The following is a 27,965-nucleotide window of genomic DNA, read 5'->3' as shown; positions in this document are numbered from 1 at the left end:
AGTCTTGCAGTTGTTCTAGATAGCAGAAGGACATTTAGATGTGCATGTTGTTCTCGGGAAGATATGTGTCAAACTATTTGTTATGTTACTGTGTGATCTGGTGTATCTATAAGACATCAATGGGATTCTAACAAGTGATGAAGATGAGTGAGGGAGGAATATAAAAAGAAGGGAAGCTCAGTCATTGACTTTACACTGGTATCTTCTCACAGGCTTTCCAGAATAACTTCCAATGCTGTGTGTAAATGTCCGCTGGGTTGCTGTGCTGCTCTGTGCTTGGACTGTGATGTTTGGATTGATGGGACATCCTCTGGACAACAAGACGAACATGACAACAGTCACTCCTCAGATGGAAGAGGAATCAAGAGAAGAGATGATGCCGACTCCTGCTAACACCACAGACACAAATGCAACATATGTTTTCAAGGTGAGGGAATTCATTTCATTTCATTTCAAACCTTTAATTAACGAGATTGGTCCCATTGAGATCATAGATCTCTTTTTCAAGGGAGACCTGCAGCATATAGGTTCCACATGAAACATAAAACAATAAAGGACATCATACATTATATTTACAGGATACATTTACATAGTTATAGACATTTACAAGTGCCCATAGTATCAACGAGCATTTCATTTAGCCTAGCTTTAAAAACATGCAGAGGAATGAGATTGCTCAGTTTCAATTCTTGCTGAAGATTGTTCCAAGCAAGTGGAGCTGCGCACATAAAAGCTGTCTTACCTAAGACAGTCCTTGCTCTTGGCACATCTAACAAACTACATCATGCGATCTCAGACAATAGCTGCTTGCAACTCTCTGTGTTATCAGAGAGCAGATATAATACGGGAGTTTACCCAACAAAGCTTTATAAATAAACGTGTACCAATGACTGAGCCTCTTTACAGTAAGTGATGGCAGACCTGCCTTGGCATACAGGGTACAGTGATGAGTAAGTGCTTTACAATTTGTGACAAATCTCAGTGCGCTGTGATAGGCGGCATCTAACTTGTTCAGGCAATAGGCAGGTGCATTCATATACAACAAATCACCATAGTCCAGCACAGGTACAAAGGTCACAGTGACTAGCCTTTTCCTGGCCTCAAGTGAGAAACAGGACTTGTTTCTGAAAAAGAAACCTAGTCTAACCCTCAGCTTTTTAAGCAGGTTATTGACATGAAGTTTAAAAGTAAGACAATCATCAAGCCAGATACCTAGGTATTTATAACAGGTAACCACTTCTAGTACTTGTCCTTGCATAGTAACAATATCTAAAACAGGCTCTGGTGTCTTTTTAGCTTTTGAAAATAGCATTACCTTGGTTTTATCAACATTTAAAAGAAGCTTAAGCTCAGCGAGCTGAGTCTGAATAATGTTAAAAACAGCCTGTAATTTAACACCAGCCTCCTTAATGGAGGGACCTGCACAGTACATCACGGTATCATCCGCATAGAAATGTAAAGTAGCTTCATCCACATTTTCACCTAAACTGTTGATATATATGGAGAATAAAAGTGGACCTAAAACAGAACCTTGAGGAACACCATTAGCAATGTTTAACCACTCAGAAGACAGCCCATCAAAGTGAACACATTGGGACCTTTCAGAGAGGTAGTTCACAAACCACCCACTGCAAGGCTGGATATGCCAATACTGAGTAGCCTCTGCTTTAAGATGCGATGATCGACGGTATCAAACGCTTTGGAAAGAAAGGTCAATAAACAGAGCTGCACAACTCTGCTTATTATCTAAAATACTCATAATGTCATTCACCACTTTCATTGTGGCAGTGATGGTGCTATGTTGCTTTCTGAAGCCTGACTGATGTGTAGACAAGATATTATATCCTGAAGGAAATGTGTCTGTTCAGGATATAAATCCAGTGAATACAGTTTTCTTAGTCCTGAAGATGTGTGTTTATCATGTTTGATCCCAGCTTGTAGATTTCTATGAGTCCGGATGCTGTTAGGAAACTATTTTTTTGAATATTTATGGTTTCCAAGGCCACAAGTTGACTTTGAGGTGAAAGAGTAAAAACAAAATGAAATGTAACAGAACATTTATCAGAATAAATTGAAACTCAAAGGGTTAAACAAGATATTAATGAAATTGATTAACTATCTATATGTGTTGTGTCAATGTTTTATTAGATTTCTGTTTTTTTAGCACTTCAACACCTGACATTAAGAGAAAAGAAGATCCAAATATCCTTTAAAGTAAACTCAATGTGGAAAGGTTTAGCATTTTAGTAAACAATTGTTTTCATCCCTTTTAACAGGCCCTTTCATTTCTGTGCACCATATAACACTGTCCTGATTGTGTTGCAGCATTCTGTGCGTCAGTCCCTGTCATTGTCTGCCGGGGAGCAGGAGTTTCTCCTGAAGAGGAAACAAGTCGCTCTGAAGGCACTCAACAACCTGGGAATCAATAGTACACTGGTATGACTGAGGGAATGTTACTTTAAAATATATATGTCAGATATACTTACTTTCTTTGAGTAGTTCTACATTGATACTTTGCACGTACACTTCTAACTATGCATTGCATAAGTAGTATAAATTAGTGCTGTCAAGGCAAAAAAAAATTAACGCCACTAATTATTTTAACGCGATTAACGCATGTGTATTTTCTGTCCTCGGCCGCCCCGTAGTTTCAGAGCATCGAGTTTAAAATACCACATACAAGCTGATACAGCCCCGCTCCTGCCGTCCGCTTGCGGCAGACCACACTTCCACGCTCACCGGCAGACACCGACTGGCCATCGGGAGGACCGGGAGGGTGTGTGTATGTGTGGCGCGAGCGAGAGAGAGACCTTACGTGTATTGTTGTTGTTAGCATCTGGTGCTAGCTAGCTGTGCTAACGGATATAAGGAGCTGTTTCAATGAAAACAAAGGAGCGACATTTCGCCGACAACTGCGCCGAGCACTTGACTTTATGCAGGTAGCGTGTGTGTGTGTGTGTGTGTGTGTGTGTGTGTGTGTGTGTGTGTGTGTGTGTGTGTGTGTGTGTGTGTGTGTGTGTGTGTGTGTGTGTGTGTGTGTGTGTGTGTGTGTGTGTGTGTGTGTGTGTGTGTGTGTGTGTGTGTGTGTGTGTGTGTGTGTGTGTGTGTGTGTGTGTGTGTGTGTGTGTGTGTGTGTGTGTGTGTGTGTGTGTGTGTGTGTGTGTGATGGATCGTTGGAGCTATGTGCTACTCAAGGCATATGCTCGAACGGGAGCTGCCTGGACAACACACTCTCACTCCATAATCGTTGGCCAGGGTCCCGTGGCGTGCAGTTGTGACGCTCCTAGGCTCCTTCAGCGTCATAAAGGGACGCAAATAGCTTTCAACTGATTGCAATGTATTCCCATCTGCGTCGGGATTTGACGCTCATGGAAGCACGGCATTCGTTTGTGTCGGCTGCCCTTAAAGGCAATGTGAGCCACCATTCCCATTGGATAACGGAGAATTGTACACCCGGAAGTAAGTATTCCCCTTACTGTCGATTAATTTTACAGTGATATCTGCACTACTCATCGACTAAAAAACACCAGATTATCCTTGTTAATTACACAACATTGATTGGTTTAAATTGTGTGCAATGCTTTTATACTTTTCCCCTTCGATTCGGAGAAACAAATATTTTTTCGGAGTAAAGCATGGCAGAAGACACTACACTACCCAGAATCCCCAGCTATCGTTTAGGACTATACCATGTCCTCTGTTTGACAAACCCCGTTTTTTTTCACCATTCATTCCAATGGCTGTGTCACGTGATCTTCAAATTTCTCCCTGCAGAAAAAAAAACATGGCCGAACTTCGTTTTATTCTCGGTGGAAAATGCCTATTTTAAAATTAGTTTGGTCATTAAAATGCGTTTTGATGTAATTTGATGCGAGAAATATGAGTTGTTATTTCAGATTATGTGTGCAGTGGATGTACATGATCTTTAGTTTGCTAGTTATTACGAAGATTACTTCAGCAAATTGCGTCCATAGAACGTTTTCATTATTACCGAGGTGGTTGCTAGGGACGCTGCTATCGATATTATTTCTGTTATGTTGTGTAACTGTTTAATGGTGTTATCTTTATTGCTACCCCCTTCCCCGTCAATGTATAGTGTTGGTCCACAGCGCAAACGTATTAGTTTAACAAAATCCGCATCTAAAGATACGTTATTTTCCCCTGTGCAATTCCAGTCTCACATCTCACATCTCACATCACATCGTCAACAACAAATACCGGAAACAGACTGAAAACATTTTTAAAAATAAAATAATACTTTATTCCGAGTGTGCTTGCTTTTCTCTTTGAAAGTCATCACATAACAGCATTGTAATACACGGTTCGGCTGCATTAAATATTACATATCTGCCGTAGTTCTCTATTTATTGAGCCCTGATGAGAAGACTTCTAGACAAACATGAGGAACTGAAAACGTGACGTGGATCATAAATATATCAGCAATTAAACAACATCTTACATTTCTTTTCACACAATACGTCTCCTTGCAGTATCAACACTAATTCGGCTGACTTTTATATTTGATCCAATTGGTAGATAGGCTGTATTTACACCATAAACGTGCACAGCTGATATAAAGGGACACCTAGTGGTTAAAGCATGTTATTGAATTTCATTATTTTTATTATTAGATATTAATAGGATCCCTATAAAGTATATTCATTACTCGTTATTCTCTACTAATAGTTAATTAAAGACTGTAGGCTATATGACTATTTTGCACATCCCTTTCAAGATTTCAAGATTTTCTAAGGTTTATTGACATATCATATTCACAAACGGTGTAGTTATGCAATGAATGAAAAACTTGGGTCGCAGGTTCCTCAATAGTGCATTACAAGACATCTATCAATATTTGTGCATACCTCCAGCAATGTTAACTATGTTGAAGCACTTATTTTAACTGATATTATACATATGTATTATACTCTTATAATATGTATGTAGATATTTCATCTCCGGCCTTGTCAGGTATTGAACAATCAATAAATAAAGAACACAGAATTATTAAATATAAAACACCGAATTTGTGTGATTATACTAAATGATTTACAAATAAACACCACTGCATATTTACAACTGTTACACATATTGATGTAACGCAAATGTTTCCAACTTGGGATCAATAAATTATATCTTATCTTAAGCTGATCGATGGCTACTGCCATATTTGCTAAATTTGCCTCTGAACCTTGACAAGTGCATGTTTCAGGCTTATCAATTAATGTAATGTAATGTTATCAATTAACAACAGAAGGGGTCACAAACATAAGACCAGCTGTTAAATAAAGCTCTTCTGACCTTAGCTGGCATGTGGGTATATATATTAATGCTGCCATTATGGGCACAAGCCATTTTCACCCTTTTATTAATTATATGTTTTAAATGTGAGTGTTTCCTATCCCCTAAACCTCCAGGGATGTACACAGTTTAATACTGGCAACTTCTTATGATGGGAAATACGAAAACGTCTTTTAAAACTACAACTCCCAGTAGAGACGTGCCATAGATGCCATAGAATTAGTTATTGGTTAACAACCCCAGGAATGGAATGATGGTAGGCTAATGTATGTTAAATCAAGGGATCACCTACGTCTTTCAGATGTATCCTTGAACATCAATGTCCAAATGTAATTGTAAACCATCCAATGTTTAATAAGATATTCCACTGTAGGCCAAGGTGGATGCTATCTTTGTTGACTACTGTACTGTTACTGATACTACTGGTGAGCTTCAGTCCTTTAGTCTTTACACAATGTTCTATCAATATACTAAAAAATAAGGAAGATAAGGTTCTTCGTAGCATAAACATAGATTTCTTAGCAGTCACGTATCTGTATTATTCCTATTAGGCCTATATGCTTCCTAGTCAACAGCAGCAGTAGTAATGTTTTAATCATACCAGGATAATTGGTAATGCTAGCAGCACTGTACTGTGAGTGCACAACAGGGCTTTGAGCTAATGCTAGCATGCTAACATGACAATAACAAAGCTGTTAAAAGTTAAAAGCTACTATTTTCTACATTTTAATTTAGCTTGTTAGAATGCTATCATTTGCTTATAAGTAGCACCAACATAATGTTCTATAGCTCATGATAATTTGGTCATAAATCGGAATATTTCTAGAATTAAAATGTTGAATTGATAATGAAGCTAAACAGTGCAGGGTTGCCAACTCTCACGCAACGTGACACACGCTTTCACTCTCAATCTCACGCTGCCCAAACTACTGTAGCGTTCTACAAAGGGAGTCGGAAACAGGCTTCAAGTTATGGAGGGTTTATTAACTCCTTTGTTCACACACGGACACAGGTTACATGTACAGGTTGTAGGTTTATCCTCACACTGAACTCTACACCCCAACTCACACCCATAGTAGCGTCTACGTCACAACTCCCCCTCTGCTGCCCCAACCACAGGCCCGCACCTCGACCAGCATCACTGTGCAGCTCTGTGATTGGCAGAGAGATGGGGGATGCTTGAGTTACACACTCAGCACCCTATACCGGGTCGCTACACTATTCTCACGCCAAAAACAAGAATACCGAAGACTCTAAACGGTTTTGAAAACTTTTGTCACATAGTGATCGTCTTCTCAATAGCACATCTTTGATAATGTCTTCTGTTCAATTAGAATCAAGATAACGGCGTGGTGTTGTTGCAGGAAGTCCCGACAGAGAATAATTTTGCTGTGGTAGCCTACATCTCTATATACATCGATACAACATTACGTGTTGATAGAAATCAACATGTAATGAAATAAGAACCCACGGTTTGATGATAGGTGTGTGGGCTGTCTTTCATTTTGACACACAGAACAATGGGGGCTATCCACCCTTATCCACAATGTAAAGTAACTCACAGCCTCTTCCCTCTTCTCTCTGTGAGGAGCAACAGGTTCAGCTCTCAGAACAAAGTAACAAAAACCTACAATGGCATTCATTTTTTTTTAAATATGTCGTGTAGTAATAGATTTATTTATTTTTCTTCTCAAGAGAGTACCACAATGTGTATTTTATGTTACTATTTAAAAAAATCTCCTGGGGGAGAATCCCCCCAGACCCCCTGCAGGGGTTGGGTTTTTAGCATGTCAACTCTTTCACCTGTGGGTAAATTGCAGGATTGGCTCTAGGTCGCCCTTTTTATTTACTACAAGACAAATATGCCTTTTTATTTCATACAGTTCAATTTGGATTGAGACAGGGAAATAATCTCAATTCAATTCAAAACCTTTATTTATCCAGGTGAAATCCCATTGAGATCATTGATCTCTTTTTCAAGGGAGACCTGCAGCAGTAGGTTCCACATGAAGACATAAAAACATAAACAACAGAACAACAAAAGGACATCATACAGCAAAAATTACAGAGATTACAATTTACATATCTATCATCTGATTGTGTAGCATCCAACCGAGCTTTAAAAACACGTAGTGGTACCAGATTGGTAATTTTCCATTATGTTTTCAGACGGTTCCAAGTTAGTGGAGCTGCACATCTAAAAGCTGTCTTCCCTAAGACAGTCCTAGCACTTGGCACATTTAATAAAACCACAGCATGCGATCTCAGGCAATAAGTACTTTCAATTCGCCGAGAGATCAGGAAGCAGATATAAGATGGTAGTTTATCCAACATGGCTTTGTAAATGAAAAAGTACCAGTGACTGAGCCTCCGTACAGTTAGTAATGGCAAAACCGCCTTGGCATACAGGGTACAGTGATGCGTAAGTGCTTTACAATTTGTCAAAAATCTCAGTGCACTGTGATACGCAGCATCTAACTTGCTCAGGTAATTGGCAGGTGTATTCATAACAAATCACCATAGTCCAGCACAGGTCAAAAGGTCACAGTGACTAGCCTTTTCCTGGCCTCAAGCGAGAAATAGGACTTGTTTCTGTAAAAGAAACCTAGCCTAACCCTCAGCTTTTTAAGCAGGTTATTTACATGACATTTAAAAGTCAGACAGTCATCAAGCCAGATACCCAGGTATTTGTAACAGGCAACCACTTCAAGTTGTATTCCTTGCATAGTTACAATATCCAAAGCAGTCTCCTGCGTATTTTTTGCTTTAGAAAAGAGCATTACCTTGGTTTTATCCACATTTAAAAGAAGCTTAAGCTCAGAGAGCTGAGCCTGAATAATGTTAAAAACAGCCTGTAAACAACCTGGTTAATCGAGGGACCTGCACAGTACATAACGGTATTGTCCGCATACAAATGTAAGGTTGCTCCTTCGACATTTTCACCTAAACTATTAATATAGATAGAGAATAATAGCGGACCTAAAACTGAACCTTGTGGTACACCCAGGCCCGGTTCCAGAACAAAATGACTCAGGGTGCATCTGAGATTAGAGAGGGTGCAGTGGTATAGTGCTATTTTTATAAGTAGGGAATGGACCTAACACCCTCTAGGGGGGTCCTCACCTCCTCTAGGGGGGTCCGGGGGCATACTCCCCCGGGAAGATTTTTTTTTTTAAATATTGAAGTTAAAAGCATCAATCTGGTGCACTTTGAGAGCAAAATGAAGAGATCTATGGATACATCTCAACACCCATATGAAACAGACTTGTAAACAGATTTACTTTTTCTTTATGGATATTTTACAAATCACTCCCCTTTTAAGACCGAAATGTCTACATGCATAGCAGTTCAATCAGGAGAGACGTGATGTATGAAATACATGTTTATTACCGGGACACATAATATGAATGAATAGTGATTGACAGATTATAACAAGTGAATCAAATGGTGTTTGGCGATTAGGCCCCGGTTTGCAGGATAATCATTCAGGAGGGGAAAAACCGCTCCGATGAACCCCCCGGTGCTCTATATACTGGTGGTGGTGATAAGTAGTTTGGTCCGGTCTGGTGGGAGAAGGTTTTAGCTTGGCCCTGTATTAGGAGACAGGAGGCGAAGGGGTGGAGGAGGGTTGCGCGTTGCTACCTGAAATGACAGCTGACGGAGAGGGAAGACCAGATTTAAAGGGGTTAGCGGGTGCAATGATAGGCTTGTGAGAATGGGGGGAAGTGATTGGCTAGCTGGGGAGTAACGCCCCCGATCACTTATTGAGAGAGGAGAGAGTACCTATTGAAATGACAGAAGATGGCATCTTTTTTACATGAATAATCCAGCCAATCTCTGTTTTGAAACCATGAGCTGCAAAATGAGCGCCTTACCCCACTGTACAGGCGAGTTGGGTACTTTTTTAAATATACCTGGGCAGGCTCTGTTTTGCCGAGGTCCTCTGGCACTTGCGGGCCCCTGAGGGTTGGCGGTGTTTGGGGCAACGAAGACTGCTGCGGCTGCGTGGGCGAGGCGGGCCAAGCCGGCGAGTCGGGCCGGAGGACTGTCCACGACAGTGGCCGCGGGTAACGTAATGTCCCCATGATCTGAACTGTTATTACCTGCAGTATATGCAGTGTTACTGCTGGCTGTAAGGGCTGGTTGTTTTAACCATTTTCTGAGTTCCATCATTGACTGCTGTGTAAGCACCTTGCAGATGACGAACGCGTAGCGGCAGAGGTCACCCGCACCTGACATAATAACGTTACTTGCCGTTTAAATTGACCAAATAAATGCAGCAGACAATGTTATTTAACCACAATCACAATTTTTTTTATTTCAACTATATTCTTCTTCTTATTATTATAATTACTACTATTATTATTATTGTTATTATATATGAAATATGTTTCACTTTTTTTGTTCAAATGAGGGTGCATAACAACTGTAAACGGTGTGCAGAGTCAAAACCCTCAAAGTACACCCTGTAGCGAGTAAAACTCTAAAACAGAAAATACCTCCCCAAAACGCCTCGTTGGAGATACGTCACTGTCCATTTGATTCTTCCGGGTACGCATGATGTCAACCGTACCCGGAACGAAATGGACCAATCCGTGGAACCGTTACGTTACATCCGCGGAGCCGTTACGTTAAGCCCCCGCTGATTGGTCCAAATTGACCAATCCACGGACTTCCTCACACACACACACTCAGTGCAAGCAGCTCTGCTGATCTCTCCTCCCTGGCTGCAGGCTGATAACAGACAGTTGGGATCGCGGCGAAATTCTCTCTGCAGACCCATTCTCACAGCGTTTATCGACCTTTTTCTTACTCAATATCAAGCCACACTTATTGTTTTTACTTCGGCTGTGACTTTGTGTGTGCTCAGGGTGAGTTTGGCTGTGTTTCGCTGTGTATCGCTAAACAAGGAAACAACACGTACCCATGTACAAAAAGGATGCTGAGCTCATCGAGAAAATACAGAGAAGGGCAACGAAGCTGGTTCCAGAACTAAAGGACCTACCATATCAAGAACGACTGCAAAGTCTTAAAATCCTGAGTATGTATTATAGAAGGGCGAGGGGAGATATGATCGAAGTTTTCAAATATCTCCACAACATCTACAAAACATCATGCCCACTACAACGGGATTATAACACCAGGACTCGTGGACACTGCCTCAAGTTGAAGAAACAGTACTCAAGACCGGCTATCCGCCGCAACTTGTTCAGCCTGCGTGTGGTTGACTTGTGGAAGAAAGCGTTGTCACATCCAAGACGGTTAACTGTCTCAAATCCCGCCTCGACCACTACTGGTCAAACATCACCTTCACTTTGGACTATGTGACTGTTACCAGCATCCATAGTAAATAAAGAATCAGTAATCTACTCATTTATTTATGAGCGACTAAAAGGCCTTAGGCCTATTACAGCCGTATCCTATTGATTGATTGATTGAACACCTCCACGGAGCTTAGCGCGATTCACAACGTCCCGACCAATCAGAGCACACTGTGCTCACAGGGAGGGTGGGGGCTGGAGCTATTGGAGCTACAACGAGCCGTTAAAGGCAGAGAGTGAAATTCAGTGAATACACGTAGTTTACAGAGATGCTGTTTGAGAAACCAATGTGAGTTTGGAACATTGCACAATATAAATCTATTCTAGTAGACCTCAACAATGGAATTATGATCAGTGGAAATGGCCATGACATGGGACCTTTAAAACATTGGGACCTTTCAGAGAGGTAGTTCACAAACCACCCCACTGCATGGCAGGATAAGCCAATACTGACAAGCCTCTGCTTCAAGATGCGATGATCGACGGTATCAAACGCTTTGGATAGGTCAACAAATAGAGCTGCACAACTCTGCTATTATCAAAAATACTCGTATTATCATTCACCACTTTCATTGTGGCAGTGATGGTGCTATGTTGCTTTCTGAAGCCTGACTGATGTTTAGACAGGATGTCATTGTGTCATAAACCTCACGCATGGCGTTTTGCTCTCAAGGGGAGCGTGTATGTAATTACATTGCAAATACTGACTTGAGCCCCACCACTGTATGGGTTAGCCCTACCATAGATTACCCAACACAAATACTCTGGAGCCGCAACTGCCGACCCGTATTGCGCATGCGCAGATCTAAGATCCAGTAGAAATGATAAAAAGTAAAAGTCTGCTGCTTATTATTACTAGGCCAAAATAGAGTCAAAGAGTATATGAGAGTGAGAGTGTGTTAATTAATATATTTGGCAGTTTGGAGTAAGTCTGTAGATTTGTTTGTGTGTGTTTGTTTCATGTATAGCCCTCTCACGATAAAACAAACATGTGTTTGACTTTCAATAGTGAATGAAACTGTGTGCCCTTTATAGTCTGTGTCCAATATTGTGTATTTGTATATATTGTATATATATCCTATATATATGCTAAGGTCCCGCTGCTGACACAATAGCAGTCATTTAGTGCGCATATGTGTAATCAAACCCATGATACCAACATCTCACTCCAGCCAGGTACCCAAAGTTGGCAACCCTGTAAACAGTGGTTCTCAACCTTTTGTTTTAAAGGTCCCTAAATTCATAAACATTATGTCCCCGGGCCGGACCCCCATTTTTTAAGACCTTGCTGCTGTGCTGTACTGTACTTTAGGGGGGAAAAAAAGTAAAAGTCCTACAATCAAAATGTTACTCGAGTAAAAGTACAAAAGTAGTAGTCATTGTGCTGACTTAATTATATTTCACATCATTAATCCAAATCTGTAGTAGAAGTACAAAGTAGAAAACAAATGGAAATACTCAAATACAGTAGTAGTGGAGTTGGGTGACACACTTCTGGAAAATATTGTCCTGTCTCTGCTTCTATTGCTTGTAGCAGAACTTTAAAACACTTTTTCCATTTCTGCACTCACCTGTTTCCTCTATTTTGTTTACCTCTCTCTTTCCTTCAAGGATTCAATCCCTCACGTTGCAATCTTGGGGTCCGGCGGGGGTCAGAGGGCCTCTGTGAGTCTGGTGGGGTCCCTCGATCAGCTGGAACAGGAAGGCCTGTTGGACACCGTTATCTACCTGGGAGGAGTTTCTGGAACTGCCATGTAAACACTTTTATATGCACACTACACTACTGGAGTACTTGACTGGTGCCAAATACAGTATATCAGTGATCACATGGTTAGGAGACCATATCTGCCTTTATTACACTCTTTGATTAACAATATAATTTAACAAACTAATTTGTTGGAATGACACAAAATACAGCCACAGAAAAAAAATGTAAATGTTTTGAATTAGTGATTGTTGTCGGGATTTAAAGATTAATACAACAATTCAAATAAAAAAATTGTTCAAAACCACACTATAGTTTCAAAGCACCTTAACAACTATTTGACAAATAGATGAATCAAAGTTGAAAAAAGTGACATTTTGTGGAAGTTGAGGAGTCGAAGTGAAGATGTGACTATTTTTGTCATTGTCAGTTATTTTTTCTGTGAGTGAATCTTTGACTCTTCCTCTCTCAGGGCGATGTGCTCTCTGTACAGCGACCCACAGTGGAGCAGAAACATGGACCGAGCCGTGTCCAGGCTCTCGGCCCCCGGGGTCAAACCACTAGAGGTCGTGTCCTGGCTGGGCCAGAAGACCAAGGATAAGCGCTTCTCTCTCAGTGACATCTGGGGGATCATCATCTCTGCTGCCATCACCAAACAGGTAAAGTAAAATGGTTAATGGAATGGAATGCATCTTGTGATTCTCTAGAATTTTACTGGCAACATTTAGAATTTGTTCTGCTTGTAAGCAAAGGGGACGGTACGGATTAAGACCAAATAAAGCAGGAGACTAACAAATGTAATAAAGAGGCAAGCTTGTTAATTTAAATAACAAATTATTACGGGTGTAACGGTATCCGTATTCGTCCCGTACCGTCACGGTTCGGACGTCACGGTTCGGCACATGCAGTCACACGGCGAATACGCCTTTTTTTACGAGTGGGAAAAAAGTCTGTCACTCAGGGCAGTATTACACTATATATAATCCAGGGGGCGGTATTGCGCCTAAAAGCCAGCCGCCCGTAAATAACAACTGAAGAACAAGATCAAAACACAACAAAACGAACACAATACATGAAGAAGAAAAGTTAGTAGCTACGGCGAGTTCACACAACACACAGGAGCTAGAAGACCCACCTGCTTCTTTTAAATCAGGTGTGTGGGAACATTTCGGGTTCCCTGTGGACTACAACAATGATGGAGTGCGAGTTGTGGATCGGACGAGGACGGTGTGTCGGCGTTGTTCGACAGCGGTGCGGTATGCTGGTGGTAACACGTCAAACATGCTCAATCACATCCGAGTCAGTCTCAGTCCCCAGCGAGAGGGCTTTCTCGACGGCAGGTGACATAGTTACCGCCAACAGATCTGCCCTCACTGCTGACAACGTAGACAAACTCATCTTTCTGAAGAACAACTTGAAAATAGAGTAAAGCTTGAGTACTTTTATTTAGGCCTAATGGCCTCACACACTCACAAGTTAATTACACATGTTAGACATTGCTCCTAAAGGTGCAGATTTTATTTAGTTTTATATTTATCATTGTATTTATTTTATATGTTGACATCAGGAGATGTTATACAGTTCTGTATTGCCTTTTATTGATTGTGATTCAAACACTTTCTTATTATTTATTTTAATATTTTCAAGACATTCTTTTTAGTTGTACAGCTTATTTAAAGGGGAAAGGAAACACCATTACAGCTATAATATTCCGGTAGTTTATTCATTTTACAATGGATATTGATCGTAATATTTATTGTATATGATATTACTCTTATCCGCCGGCCGGGTGGGGAATTCCGGGACCAGGCCGCTGCCATTAGGGGAGTCCCAAATGGTGACGTCACTGTGTGGGTCCTTGCTCCGGGTCTCCATACCAGAAGTCAACACAACGTGGTAGATATGGCAGCAATGGAGAAATTTTGCAATGAGATCGACGTTTTGAACGATGAATTTGACTATTCGTCGGGAGATGACATTGATGTGGAAGCATCTACAGTTACCAGGCATCCCATGGCCTATGCTTATGAACCGATTCGGTCTAATACTAGAGTGGCATACGATCCGGAATCCGCCGAAAGTACCGACGGTTCTGAACTCGCCGAGTGGGATACCACCAGTTCCAGTACATTATTACATAATATATATATATATATACATAAATTAATAAGGTCACACTGTGTCAGTAAATACATGTGTGAGCTAGTAATCTGGTAGTGCTGCAATATTTACCTCTCTCTCGGCAGCTGAAGCAACTCGTTTGGTGGCTCGAACTTCACGTTTGTTGACACTGGTGTCATTGTCTTGCGCCGCGCGGCCGACGTGCTGGGACGGTCGGTGTTCCCGACTGCATACGATGAGAAATCGAATATTGTGGGAACAGATCCTGGCTTCAAATCCGATGTTTTGTATTGAACCAGGCATCCAGACTCATCAAACCTCATTTTGTGGACATAATCGTCATTTGTAAAGTGTTCGCTGCACACACGTGCGTACTGATTCAGCGGCGGATCGGACCGTTTCATGGAAATAACCCATGCTTTGAGCAGCTTCTCATCCTTTAGTGGCAGCCTATGGAAATGTACTTCTTCCTTCTTTGTATAAAAACCATTTGTGCAGCCTGGGGCAATACAATACGCTCCTGACGACGACCTTTTCTTTTGTTGGAAACCACTGGTGCATTGCACGCCATGTTGTTTGCAGCTGTATTGAGCTTTGGCCCAGGAAGCCGTACCCACACAGTGACGTCACTGGGAAAGTCCCGGATCGATGGAAGCGCCCAAGGTCATTATTTCAAAAAATTAATGTGCGTATCTCGATCGTTTACATTGGAAATAGACTAGATAAATACATTTCCTAATGGGAATATTGTCGCATGGAAAGCAGTTTGAAAAGTGTTTCCATTTCCCTTTAATGATTCCAAATGTTAGAGTTCCTTATTTTCATACCAAAACTTGCACTACTGTTAAAAATAAATAACAGCAAAACAAATTATGCATTTGGGACTTTTTTTTGCTTTTATTTGTTGTACCGAACCCGTACCGAACCGTGAGCCCCAAACCGAGGTATTAACCGAACCGTGACTTCTGTGAACCGTTACACCCCTACACATTATACATCCAAGGTAAAAATTATAAGTAGCAGCCTTATAAATGTAAGGGTCATTATCATTCTGCGCTTCTAACTCTGGTTAAAGTTAGAGTGGGTAACATTGGAGAAGCCAACAAGCGTGAACTAGATTATTTCATTATCCATCAATAAAACCCATCCCAAATGCTGCCAGTTCCTCTCCAATGAAAGTAGCTAGCATCATTAGCTCCAAAAGTTGCTAAATCCAGTGAGGAAATCTCTAGAGCCTCATCCCAATACCCCTCCGTAAGATGCGAGCGAGAGACACGAGGAGGTGACGCGAAGACAGAGGAGTCCTCAGGTATTAATTGGGATGTCCTCGTTCACTCAAACGTCACTCTTAAAGATGTCTGTTAATGATGACATGCGCACAGCTGTATCCCCTCTCATCGGGCTTAACTGAATAACCTTTAGAACCGGCCCATTTGTTGTTTAATATTTATTTAAATGAATGAATCTTTCTCTTGTTAGTCAAGGAATTCAATGTATGATGGTTGGTCCTGCTTTTGTGTTCCGTTTTGGTGTAAAATGTAGCCTACATTTAAATAAAAATATAATTATAGTAATGTGAAAGCCTTTTAGAAATGAATTGCACATAATAATTCCCACGGAGCTGTGAGCACTTATACATTTATGTGACGCTTTTCCACTCATCTTCCAGTTGTCGGTTTTCCTCTGTTGAAATGGACCAGCTGTGAAGGTGGGGGCGGGGCTTTTATACGCGAGTAGTGAAAACACTTCCGCATAGTCTGCTGCTTGTATCCTCCCTTTCGTCTCCTCCCGCACCCCTCCTCCCTCACCCCTCCTCGACTCCTCCGTGTGCATTTCAGCTATTGGGACGTCCTTCAAAATGGCGTGTCTTGATCGATTTCCCGGTCAAGTCCCGGAGGAGGGGAAGAGAGGAGTCGAGGAGGGGTATTGGGATGAGGCTTGTGTCATCAACACTGAAATGTGTATTTTGAAAATTATGTAACTTTTTATTTTTTTATTATATTTTGTATTCTATCATAACTTAGTACTTTTAATGCATGTGTAACATATGTAACATTAAGCTGTCTGTGGCTCTTTTTTCTGCTGTAACTATGTACAGTTCCCCTCTGTGGGACTAATAAAGGTATTCTGATTCTGATTCTAAAACACACTTTGGATGTTGTGCAAGAATATCGTTTGCATAGGTTATTCTTTGTTGACAAACAATAAACAATGGTTTTAACCTTCTTTGCTTGCCCTGATAAAAACAAAAACACCCAAATCAATCAATTTATGCTTTCAAAATAAAAGCATAAACAATTACTCAAATGACCTTAAATAATGACACTTAATAATAATAATAATAATATATTTTATTTATAAGGGCACTTTTCATTTGCGTAAACAAAACTCAAAGTGCTACAAAATTAAAAATTAAAAAGGGTGAAACAAAACAACAAAAACAATTTAAAAACTGGCATAATGGGGGGGATTTAAAAATCTAGTTAAAGGCTATTCTAAAAAGATGCGTTTTTAGGCCTTTTTTGAAAGCCTCCATAGTTTGTGGTGTCCTCAGCTGGTTTGGGAGGGCATTCCACCGTCTCGGAGCAGCGGAGCAGAAGGCTCGGTCTCCCATGGTCTTCAGTTTTGTCCTTGGTGGGATGAGGAGGTTTGCCTTTACTGAACGTAGTTTCCTCGTGGAGGTTTGTGGGGTGAGCAATTCCTTGATGTAGGAGGGAGCATTTCCATATTATGCACTGATGAGTGAAGAGGGTGATTTTGTAGTCAATCCTGAGTGAGACCGGGAGCCAGTGCAGTGATTTGAGGATGGGTGTGATGTGTTCGTACTTCCGCAAATAATGATCAAATTACTGTATACAAAAACAGCAAGAAAATACATGTTTTACTATTAATTAATACAAATCAATAAAATGAGTGTTAACCTGCTTTTGCTGTTTTATGATTAAAAAGGTGATATCAGTCTTAAGGTTAGGCAGAAAAAGATAGACTGCTTCTGACTTCCATAATAAACAAAAAATCGAAGCACTAACATGGACCGTCAAGGCTTCCGTACAGCTGCAAAAGAGACACACTTACGTTACAATTATTATGATTTTAAAAGATAAAAATCTGAATGTTTTATATTAATGTAAGAAAAGAGACAAGATTTAAATGTATAGGTTCATAGTTTCACTGAGCTAATGTTTTGTTTTTTTGGCAGTTGAACCTTCAACGTCTCACTGATGATCGCATGAACACCTTCAACCCCTATCCCATCTACAACGTAGTAAGCAAAAAGTGCCTGAAAAACGGCCCTGTAAGAGGTACTGAGCACATAACTGTGCACAACACAAACGTTCTCAATCTGTGAAAAGTTGCATCAACAGTCATAAAGGTCAGAGTAGTGTATTTTTAAAATGTCTTTCCGGCTCTGTGTGCCTGTTTTGTCCTCAGCTAAATGGTTTGAGCTGACTCCTCATGAGGCTGGCTTCACAGATCTAGGTCTCTTCATTAACACCTCTCATGTGGGCAGCTCAAACTATGATGAGGGTCCTGAAGGTAAAGAGACGGAGATGGACATGACTCAGATGCAAGGTACGTCCGTCTCTTTTGTCTTCTAAAAATGTAGAAATATGTGCAACTTGTACGGAAGCCTTGAAGGTGCAAGCTAGTGCTTTGATTTTTTGTTTATTATGGAAGATAAAAGCGGTCTATCTTTTTCTATATTGTCTCTCTTGATCACAAGTTAAGTTTCTTGTCATGTTGTGCAAACAAAGTTTACATTTTTTTTAAAACAGGTGAAATATCCCGAAAAAGTTTTGTTTTCTTAAAACAATAACGTATCAAGAATACGTTTTAATGTGCGGAAAACCGGTCCTTAAAGAAAAAAGAATATCGACAGGGTGAGCAGAATCCCAAGTCGAAACTTAAATCAACCGCTTATTACACGGCTACCAGTGGCGGATTTAGGATTGTAGGAGATCCGGGGCTTAGCCAGGAGTTGTTGTTGTTTTTTTTTTATATTGAAGTTAAAAGCATCAATCTGGTGCACTTTGAGGGCAACATTAACCCTACCTTAATAATACCTTAACGCGGACAAAAGGCACTGGAGAACACTTATTCATTAACACCCTTTAATGAAGCAAGCTAATGCATTAACTCACTCAAATACAGTCGTTTACTTATTTCGGTGAAACGAATGTGCGTAGAGTTTTAAAGGATGCAGATAGTCTCACATTGATTCTGGCGCATTGCTTATCGTTTTATAGATCTATTCTCATCCACCATCTTTGTTTGTGACATAAAGAGTGTTTACGAGTCACGTTTCTGAATCGGACACTGAATGCAGTCACAGCCAATCGGAGTCTGATTCAGAGGGGTGAAACATCCGGGGCTTGAGCCCAAGTAGCCACCCCCTAGCGCCGCCACTGACGGCTACGTACTAAATAATGATTTTTTCAATTATTTTATTGATTTTAAAATGATCATGCTGCATTAGCATTAGCATCTGCTAAGAACAGTCCGTTCCCCTGCGTACAAACGGCTGTTACTGCAACGACAGCGTAACTTAAAATGACGGCAGCACTGACCGAGATTTTTCGGTAACTGTCCAAGTCTGTTTTCTTTTACATGAACGAGTCTTTAAACACTGCCAGAGCAGTGTTCCTGTTAAGGCCCGGACACACCAAGCTGACACCAAATAACTGACACAGGCGGACCACGACTGTTGCGTCGCCTCACGTCTCTGCGTTTTAGGCCATGTTTCGCACTGGAACACACCACAAAGACTTCAGCCGACGGCCAAGATATGGGGGTTATTCCCTATCTTTATTCAAGAGCGTGGTATTTAAATTTGAGAGCATACTTTATGTATTTATTTCCCTCAAACCCTGTCCTCGCACTCAAATAGTGCTGCTTGCACTTAGATTTGCTCTGCTTCTGCTCAAACTGTAGGCTTGCACTCAGATATATTGCTCTTTTCAGATTTGTTCTGCTCTCAGATTTATTCTGTGCGCGCTCGAAACTTTTGTGCAACAATCCTGTCAAAATCCCTCAACCAATAGGAGGCCAGGTGTCCTTGCGGGTGCGTTCGCTTGTCTTATTACAGCGTCCCGTAAGGGCGGTTACTCTTTGGTTTATAAACTCCAGCCCTCCACGGCTTTATAACATAACATGTACTTCACTTCCCTGTACAAGTTTGGGGGGGGGGGGGTAAGCACAGTTAGTATATGTTTATAAAACGGACAAGTCAAATCAAGCAATCTGATGTTTCTTAGCCGTGATATAATGAGCGTATATCCAGGGAATAGTTGTTGTTACTTTTCACAAATCAGTATCCCTCCGCGTCTGAGAACCGTTACAACTGTTACATTACGTCCGTCACGAAACTAAAACTAACTAACTAACAAAGCTTAAGATGGAAACATGTAAGGTTTACTTCGACCTCCAGGGTGGCCTTACTATGGAGGAGTGGATTGAGAGAAAAAAAGCACCTAAACGACGACATTCGCTATCTGTTATTGTTGTTGCATAGCAACCACCTCGCACTATGTTCTGTGCAGAAGGCAACGGAGGGACGATTTTATTGAACGTAGCTATTATGTAAGGTAGTTGTAAATCAAACAAGTGAAGTACATGCTATGTTATAAAGCCGTGGCGGGCGGGAGTTTATAAACCAAATAGTAACCGCCCTTACGGGACGCTGTAATAAGTAAAGCGAACGCACCCGCAAGGACACCTGGCCTCCTATTGGTTGAGGGATTTTGACAGGATTGTTGCACAAAAGTTTCGAGCGCGCACAGAATAAATCTGAGAGCAGAACAAATCTGAAGGCAGCAATATATCTGAGTGCAAACAAGCGTACAGTTTGAGCAGAAGCAGAGCAAATCTAAGTGCAAGCAGGCATTGAGTGCGAGGACCGGGTTTGAGGGAAATAAATACATAAAGTATTTAAATTTAAATACCACGCTCTTGAATAAAGATAGGGAATAATCCCCATACCAAGAAGCACGTACGAACTGCGCATGCGAGAGTGGCAATAACTCTCCTTACCAGCAGGCGGCGGTAGTGTGTATTCCAATCAGCATCAAGTCAGCTGTGAAATATAACAGGAAGAAGAAGAAGAAGAAGAAGAAGAAGAAGAAGAAGAAGAAGAAGAAGAAGAAGAAGAAGAAGACGAAGCTTTAAACACGCAAATGCAAACACAGCAATACACACTACACAGAATACACATGCATCTGGAGAGGGCCAGAGAGAAGAGGCTGCCAGTCTAGCCGGCGCCAGGGAGCAGTTGGGGGTTCGGTGCCTTGCTCTAGGGCACCTCGGCATGGCCCAGGAGGTGAACTGGCACCTATCTAGCTATCAGTCCACTCTGTAGTTTTTTTGGTCAATCGGGACACGAACCGGCGACCCTTCGGTTCCATGGGCAAGTGCCTACAGATTGAGCCACTGCTTTAACATAATCTCAACTTTTTTAATTTAATACATTTTCAAATGCCTGCTCTACCAATCTCGGTTTTGGCAATTTGAAAGAAATGCACTTTTACCCGACAAAGCACAGTAACGATAATGCTGTTGTGGAGTGAACGATGCAGTGTTTCTGGACTTTGACTTATTTTAGGGAATACGTTTAAGATTTATCAAACTCTGCGAGATCTTTTATAATTATTGCAGGCCTCCAACATTATGAAAATACGATCAAAATATAATAACCCTACAGTTAAATCTGATCACTTATCATGTATTCTTCCTACAGCATATCAAAGTCAGTATCAAGCGATTAGATTAGTTTAGCATTAACGGCGGTAACCTGGCTCCTTCACAAGATGAAAAAAATCCCTTACCAGCACAAAGTCACACATATACAGTGGGGCAAAAAAGTATTTAGTCAGCCACCAATTGTGCAAGTTCTCCCACTTAAAAAGATGAGAGAGGCCTGTAATTTCCATCCTAGGTACACTTCAACTATGAGAGACAGAATGGGGGGAAAGAATCCAGGAAATCACATTGTAGGATTTTTAATGAATTAATTGGTAAATTCCTCGGTAAAATAAGTATTTGGTCACCTACAAACAAACAAGATCTCTGGCTCTCACAGACCTGTAACTTCTTCTTTAAGAGCCTCCTCTGTCCTCCACTTGTTAACTGTATTAATGGCACCTGTTCGAACTCGTTATCAGTATAAAAGACACCTGTCCACAACCTCAAACAGTCACACTCCAAACTCCACTATGGCCAAGACCAAAGAGCTGTCAAAGGACACCAGAAACAAAATGGTAGACCTGCACCAGGCTGGCAAGACTGAATCTGCAATAGGTAAGCAGCTTGGTGTGAAGAAATCAACTGTGGGAGCAATTATTAGAAAATGGAAGACATACAAGACCACTGATAATCCCCCTCGATCTGGGGCTCCACGCAAGATCTCACCGCGTGGGGTCAAAGTGATCACAAGAACGGTGAGCCAACATCCCAGAACCACACGGGGGGACCTAGTCAATGACCTGCAGAGAGCTGGGAGCAAAGTAACAAAGGCTACCATCAGTAACACACTACGCCACCAGCCAGGGACTCAAATCCTGCAGTGCCAGACGTGTCCCCCTGCTTAAGCCAATACATGTCCAGGCCCGTCTGAAGTTTGCTAGAGAGCATTTAGATGATCCAGAAGAGAATTGGGAGAATGTCATATGGTCAGATGAAACCAAAATAGAACTTTTTGGTAAAAAATCAACTAGACGTGTTTGGAGGAGAAAGAATGCTGAGTTGCATCCAAAGAACACCATACCTACTGTGAAACATGGGGTGGAAACATCATGCTTTGGGGCTGTTTTTCTGCAAAGGCACCAGGACGACTGATCCGTGTAAAGGAAAGAATGAATGGGGCCATGTATCGTGAGATTTTGAGTGACAACCTCCTTCCATCAGCAAGGGCATTGAAGATGAAACGTGGCTGGGTCTTTCAGCATGACAATGATCCCAAACACACCGCCCGGGCAACGAAGGAGTGGCTTCGTAAGAAGCATTTCAAGGTCCTGGAGTGGCCTAGCCAGTCTCCAGATCTCAACCCCATAGAAAATCTTTGGAGGGAGTTGAAAGTCCGTGTTGCCCAGCGACAGCCCCAAAACATCACTGCTCTAGAGGAGATCTGCATGGAGGAATGGGCCAAAATACCAGCAACAGTGTGTGAAAACCTTGTGAAGACTTACAGAAAACGGTTGACCTCTGTCATTGCCAACAAAGGGTATATAACAAAGTATTGAGATGAACTTTTGTTATTGACCAAATTCTTATTTTCCACCATAATTTGCAAATAAATTCTTTAAAAATCAGACAATGTGATTTTCTGGATTATTTTTTTTTCTCATTCTGTCTCTCATAGTTGAAGTGTACCTAGGATGAAAATTACAGGCCTCTCTCATCTTTTTAAGTCGGAGAACTTGCATAATTGGTGGCTGACTAAATCCTTTTTTGCCCCACTGTAAATATGAGCTCTATCTGACGGTATGGTGGCCTCGGGCTTGTTTAAACCCAGTCCTTGGTGCATATTAAACCAAAAGCTCGAAGCTGGTACTGCAGCATACATTTTTTTTTTACAGTGTGTGCATTTTATATCTCCTTTGTCATGCAGGTATAATGACCAGCGCTATAGCAGATGAAGAGACAATGCTAGTCTATTTCCCTGACTGGATGAAAGGTAAAAATGTTATTTTTTTACACTCAAATTCAAACAAATGAACAGAACCATTTTTCATGACAATAACTTACCGTGTGTGTGTACTCAGGTCTGGTGGGTTTGGTTACCACTGCTCTGTCTAAGATGGAAAACATGAAGAAATCACTGGACGGTAATAAAAACAACAAAGATTGTGAAGATGTACACAAGCAGTTTAGGGGTCATCAAAATGGCTCAACTGTCAAGGATTTGGTAACCGATAGGACCCAAACGCGGTAAAACACAGGAAGCTGGTAATACAATTCCAATTAAAAAATCTGATAAAAAGAGGGGGACTAGACCAGGTAAAACAAAAACAAGAGAAAACTAAACATGTAGAAACCAGAGGGCACGAGGAACAGAAATGCAGACAGGAACTTGGGGAAGCAGGCAGGAACATAGACGACGATCTAACAAAGAACACAAGGGAAGACAGACCAAAATACACACAAGACTGATCACAGAGACAACACACAACTGGAGAGGGGGGGGACACAATCAGACAGTCAGGAAGTAAAACTGGACAAGACACAAAGAGAAAATACATTTCAAAATAAAACTTTAAATACAAAGACTATCATCATGACATCAACAATGCTTTTTATTTTTTAAGGGATCCTTGAGCAGGGGCGTCAAAAAGTGATGGAACCGTTACAGACCTGGAGCGATAGTTTAAGTGAAGGACCAGTCCCAGCGAAAGGTCAGTTCTAATATTCTGTAACTATCACTTGTTCTCTGCAACCTTTTTACCAAAGCAATAGTTTTCTTAGCATCTGTCCCACTGCTGGCACATAAAATACTTTATATATAGATAGATATAATAGATTTATTCTCGATCATAATTTCTTTGATATATTGATTTTTGTAATATTGGATTGGGTTTTCTTTTACATAGCGATGTTTAACAAAAAGCTTTTAATCCAAAAACTTGATTCAAGCAATAAGTTCTAGTACTCTTTTAGCTCAGTATCAAACCACAGACAGACACAGAGCCAAAGTGGTGAACATTGTGGAGAATTGAGACAGAAATGTTCCATAAGAGATTGTGGAGACCAAAGACAGAGCTACAATGAGAGGGCCTATGTCATTAGATGAAAACAAGCACAACGCCCATTGAGCCCTAAAGTTGCTTCATAACTTCTGCATTGATTGGAAGATGTTTTACAGCTGGGTTTGCTGCCGCCAAACAACATACTTTAATTTCAAAGTACCTCGCTTCATTTGGTTGTGCTCTGTTTTCACAGTCTCTTGGCTGATCCAAAAAGGCCTCCCTATGATTGGAAACTGGGAATGGGGAACAACTGAAAACTTCCTCTACCAATACCCAGGTGAACTTCTGTCACTAAGCCTAAAACCTGTACATTAATCACATTTACAATACTGCCATTTGCCAGACAGATGGCCATAACAATCAACCAGAACGAGCAGTTGCTATATTGTGCGTTGTGTTGTTGGGAAGGTGCTGAGGTGCCGTCATGCATCAGCGGAGAGGAGCATCTGCAGCTGATAGACGGGGGTTTGATGATGAACATGCCTTTCCCCCCCTTCCTGGGTGAAAAGAGAGATGCAGACCTCCTCATCGCTCTTGATTCGGGGTCTAGTCAAACCTTCGAGGTGAGGCAGGGGGCTTGCTGGTGTTTTGTATATTGATGGAGCCCCGGTCGGGCGGATGCGTTATACACCTGCTGTTCTCTGCACAGACGCTGAGTGAGGCCAGAGATTACGCAAAGGCAATGAAGAAGCCTTTCCCAGAGATAGACGACAGGATCTTTGAGGAGAAAGACTGGCCGGAGGACTGCTATGTGTTTGAGGGAAAAGAGAAGGAACCCACCATCGTTTACATTCCACTCTTCAACAGACACAACTGCAAAGGTTTGTTGCACCATAGGACACAACACAAAACTCTGATGTCAAATATGTTCCTGGTGCTAAATGATTTTGTTCTGGTCCAGATGTGGAGGAAGTCCAAGCAAAGATGAAGGAGTTCTCCACCTTCCAGCTTCCCTTAGACAAGGAGAGGATTGAGTTTGTGTTGGAGACGGCGAAAGCTAACATCAAGAACAACAAGGACACTCTGCTTATGGAGATTTACAAGGCCTCTCGCCGCAGACACAAGAAGATGCAGTCAGTGTAAGTGGATAAATACACACCAATTCATTAACAGATTGACCCAATTGACAAAAATGTAATATATTAATATCCTTCTTTTTCTTTCGACAGGTCTTCAGTCGTCTGACCTCTACCTTCATACCGTTTGTTCCACACAAACATTGAGGCATTGATGGGAAAACATGTTTCCAATGATTTGATATATGATCCAATATTTTTGTTTTAATTATGTATTGCTTAAACACTGTGTTAAATTGTTTGATTTCACATTCATTTGAAACCATATGTATGTTTAAACATGACTGAAATAATCCTGTATTATTTAGATGTAGTAATGTAAATGAAACACTAGAGGTCAGTCTATGTTTAAGATGTTCTGGCTGGCATCAGTAACGTTTCTGAGGACAACCCTGATCGATACTCACATTCTTTACAGTATTGTATTTGTTGAAAAATGACATTCAGAGCTATTTATGGTAGAAATTACTCTTTATTGCGTAATAAAACAAAATAGACCACAAGTTCAACATGTTGTTCCAAAGTCTTTATCGATGTGCTGATTTTTTTGACAACATATTTCTTATCCAAAAAGACAACCCTTCAACTAGGCAGCTGCAAACCGCTTACTCAGATAAACAAGACATCACTTCAGTACACGTGGCCGTGCATGGACACGGTTGTCATTCATCGCTCGACGAGTTGACAGTGTCACCAACCCACCGACAGCGATGAATGTGAACCGGGAACCTGCGCTGGAGAAAGAGAGGGAGGGGGGGTTTTCCCAGAAAGGAACCGAACCGTGGAATAACAGATGGATTGTTGAGCTTTAGACCAAATGTAGAAAGCACTTAAGACCAAATTCAACAAGTGACTTTTCATTGAACAGCCAAATCTGTTTCCCTTTTTTACCTGTTTGTCAACTTTAGATCATGTGACTTTTAGGTAATACATCATACACAACAATAGAGTGCTGCAATGATGACGTATTTTTCCATGCCAAATCAGAGGTTAGCATCCTGGAGTAAAGCAAAAGGAATTTTTCCATTGGAATTTGGAATATTGCAGAAAATAAGATTTGTGGCAAACTTACATGTCCACTTGTATATTATTTGAAGCGCTAAGCGCTAGAAACAAACTACATCATGGTCGCATTACTTCACGTCGCCACCGCTAAGCTAAAGGTGGCTATGTTCTGCATGATGACATTAAGTAGTCTTATTTCGACACTTGTTAGCAACCGCTGTTTTATGACACGTAAAGATTCAGACATTTATGGGGTAGGCTATTGACTCACGTATTTATGATGTAGTACAAAACATAAACATTTTTGTAAACTTGTGATAACCACAGAGATTATTTCGGGAATCAAACCAAAAACTCAACAACAAAAACACTGATTTGGGAGGGAGGGAGCCCTGAAATGGTAAAATGTTAACTTATGGGTTTAGGACTCATTTCTGGACAACTCTATACACACATTCCTATCACAACTCTAGTGCAAGGTTTGGGGAACAAATTGAAAGTCCACATATCATTTCAGCCTTAAAGGTCCCATGTCATGGCCATTTCTACTGATCATAGTTCCATTGTTGAGCTCTACTAGAATAAATATATATTGTGCAATTTTCAAAACTCACATCGGTTTCTCAAACAGCATCTCTGTAAAGTATGTGTATTCACCCTCTGTCCTAAACGGCTTGTTGGAGCTCCTGCCCCCCCCTCCCTGTGAGCCCAGTGGCCGTCTGCGTGACAGCGAGACACAGCGAAACCCAGCCCCAAACACAGACACACCCACAGCCTGGCTGGGAGTTTGAGTGTGTGCTCAGGCTGAGTTCCATGGTGTCTCACTGTCTCGCCGACTCCACACCAGTGAGCCAGCTCACAGTGTCCCGCTCCTCGCAGCAGCGAGCCTCGCAACGTCCCGTCGAGTGTGTGTGTGTGTGTGTGTGTGTGTGTGTGTGTGTGTGTGTGTGTGTGTGTGTGTGTGTGTGTGTGTGTGTGTGTGTGTGTGTGTGTGTGTGTGTGTGTGTGTGTGTGTGTGTGTGTGTGTGTGAGGAAGTCCGCGGATTGGTCCAAACGTAACGACTCCGTGGATGTAACAACACCCGAAATACGTCACTATACCCAAGAAGTAAACAATGGAAAAAATAAATGTCTAACGAGGCGTTCTGGGGCAGCATGGACAGGTCTTCTCTGGGTTAGAGTTGTACTCGCTACAGGGTGCACTTTGAGGGGTTGTGACTCTGCAGACCGTTTACATGCAGAAACACCTTCATAACACACAAGGGGACGGGTGATAACCAGAAAAGCATGACATGGGGCCTTTAAGAAAAGTTAAGAAAATAATTAATTACTTAAAATAGCGATCACTGTTTTGTGAGCTTACTCCATCCGTGTTTCTGACAAGGTGAAACATGTTCCTGTGGATTGATGTCTTTATTACTTGATTTCTTGACTATTGCTATGTCTACTTGAGCACCTTGTTTTTTCGTATAAAGATGAAGACCATTTAGTTTGTTCATCCAACTAATACAGCTTCCTTGAGGGTTTGAAAACACATGGGATGTGTTCACAAAAACTGTTTTTCTAAAAAGCACTTGGCAAAAAGATTGTAGCAAACATATCATAGACAGTCAGAGCAAACACAACGGAGAGGATTAAAGGTGCTCGATGGATTGTGAAAATCGTCGGTAAATCCCTGGGAGAAGCAGTCAGGATATAC

General features: G+C 41.3%; 1 protein-coding gene across 2 annotated transcripts; it reads left to right on the top strand.

Moving 5' to 3' along the window:
• The first annotated feature begins 39 nt into the window (after window positions 1-39).
• Window positions 40-27,965, top strand: LOC117451388 (cytosolic phospholipase A2 gamma-like). Of its 2 annotated transcripts, XM_034089659.2 has the most exons (14): window positions 40-427; window positions 2,326-2,436; window positions 12,234-12,376; window positions 12,800-12,986; window positions 17,648-17,750; window positions 17,881-18,021; window positions 23,051-23,116; window positions 23,205-23,267; window positions 23,748-23,834; window positions 24,379-24,462; window positions 24,594-24,748; window positions 24,835-25,006; window positions 25,087-25,264; window positions 25,355-27,965. In XM_034089659.2, exons 1-14 carry the CDS (start codon window positions 233-235, stop codon window positions 25,368-25,370), a joined length of 1,701 nt encoding a protein of 566 aa, XP_033945550.2. In that variant the 5' UTR covers window positions 40-232; the 3' UTR covers window positions 25,371-27,965. The 2 variants fall into 2 exon arrangements, with proteins under 2 accessions (XP_033945550.2, XP_033945551.2); XM_034089660.2 differs by lacking the exon at window positions 2,326-2,436.

Source organism: Pseudochaenichthys georgianus, chromosome 8 (assembly GCF_902827115.2).
Source record: "Pseudochaenichthys georgianus chromosome 8, fPseGeo1.2, whole genome shotgun sequence".
Taxonomy (NCBI): Eukaryota; Metazoa; Chordata; class Actinopteri; order Perciformes; family Channichthyidae; genus Pseudochaenichthys; species Pseudochaenichthys georgianus.
Note: the sequence above shows the minus strand (reverse complement) of the source record. Positions and strands in the feature narration are given on the sequence as shown.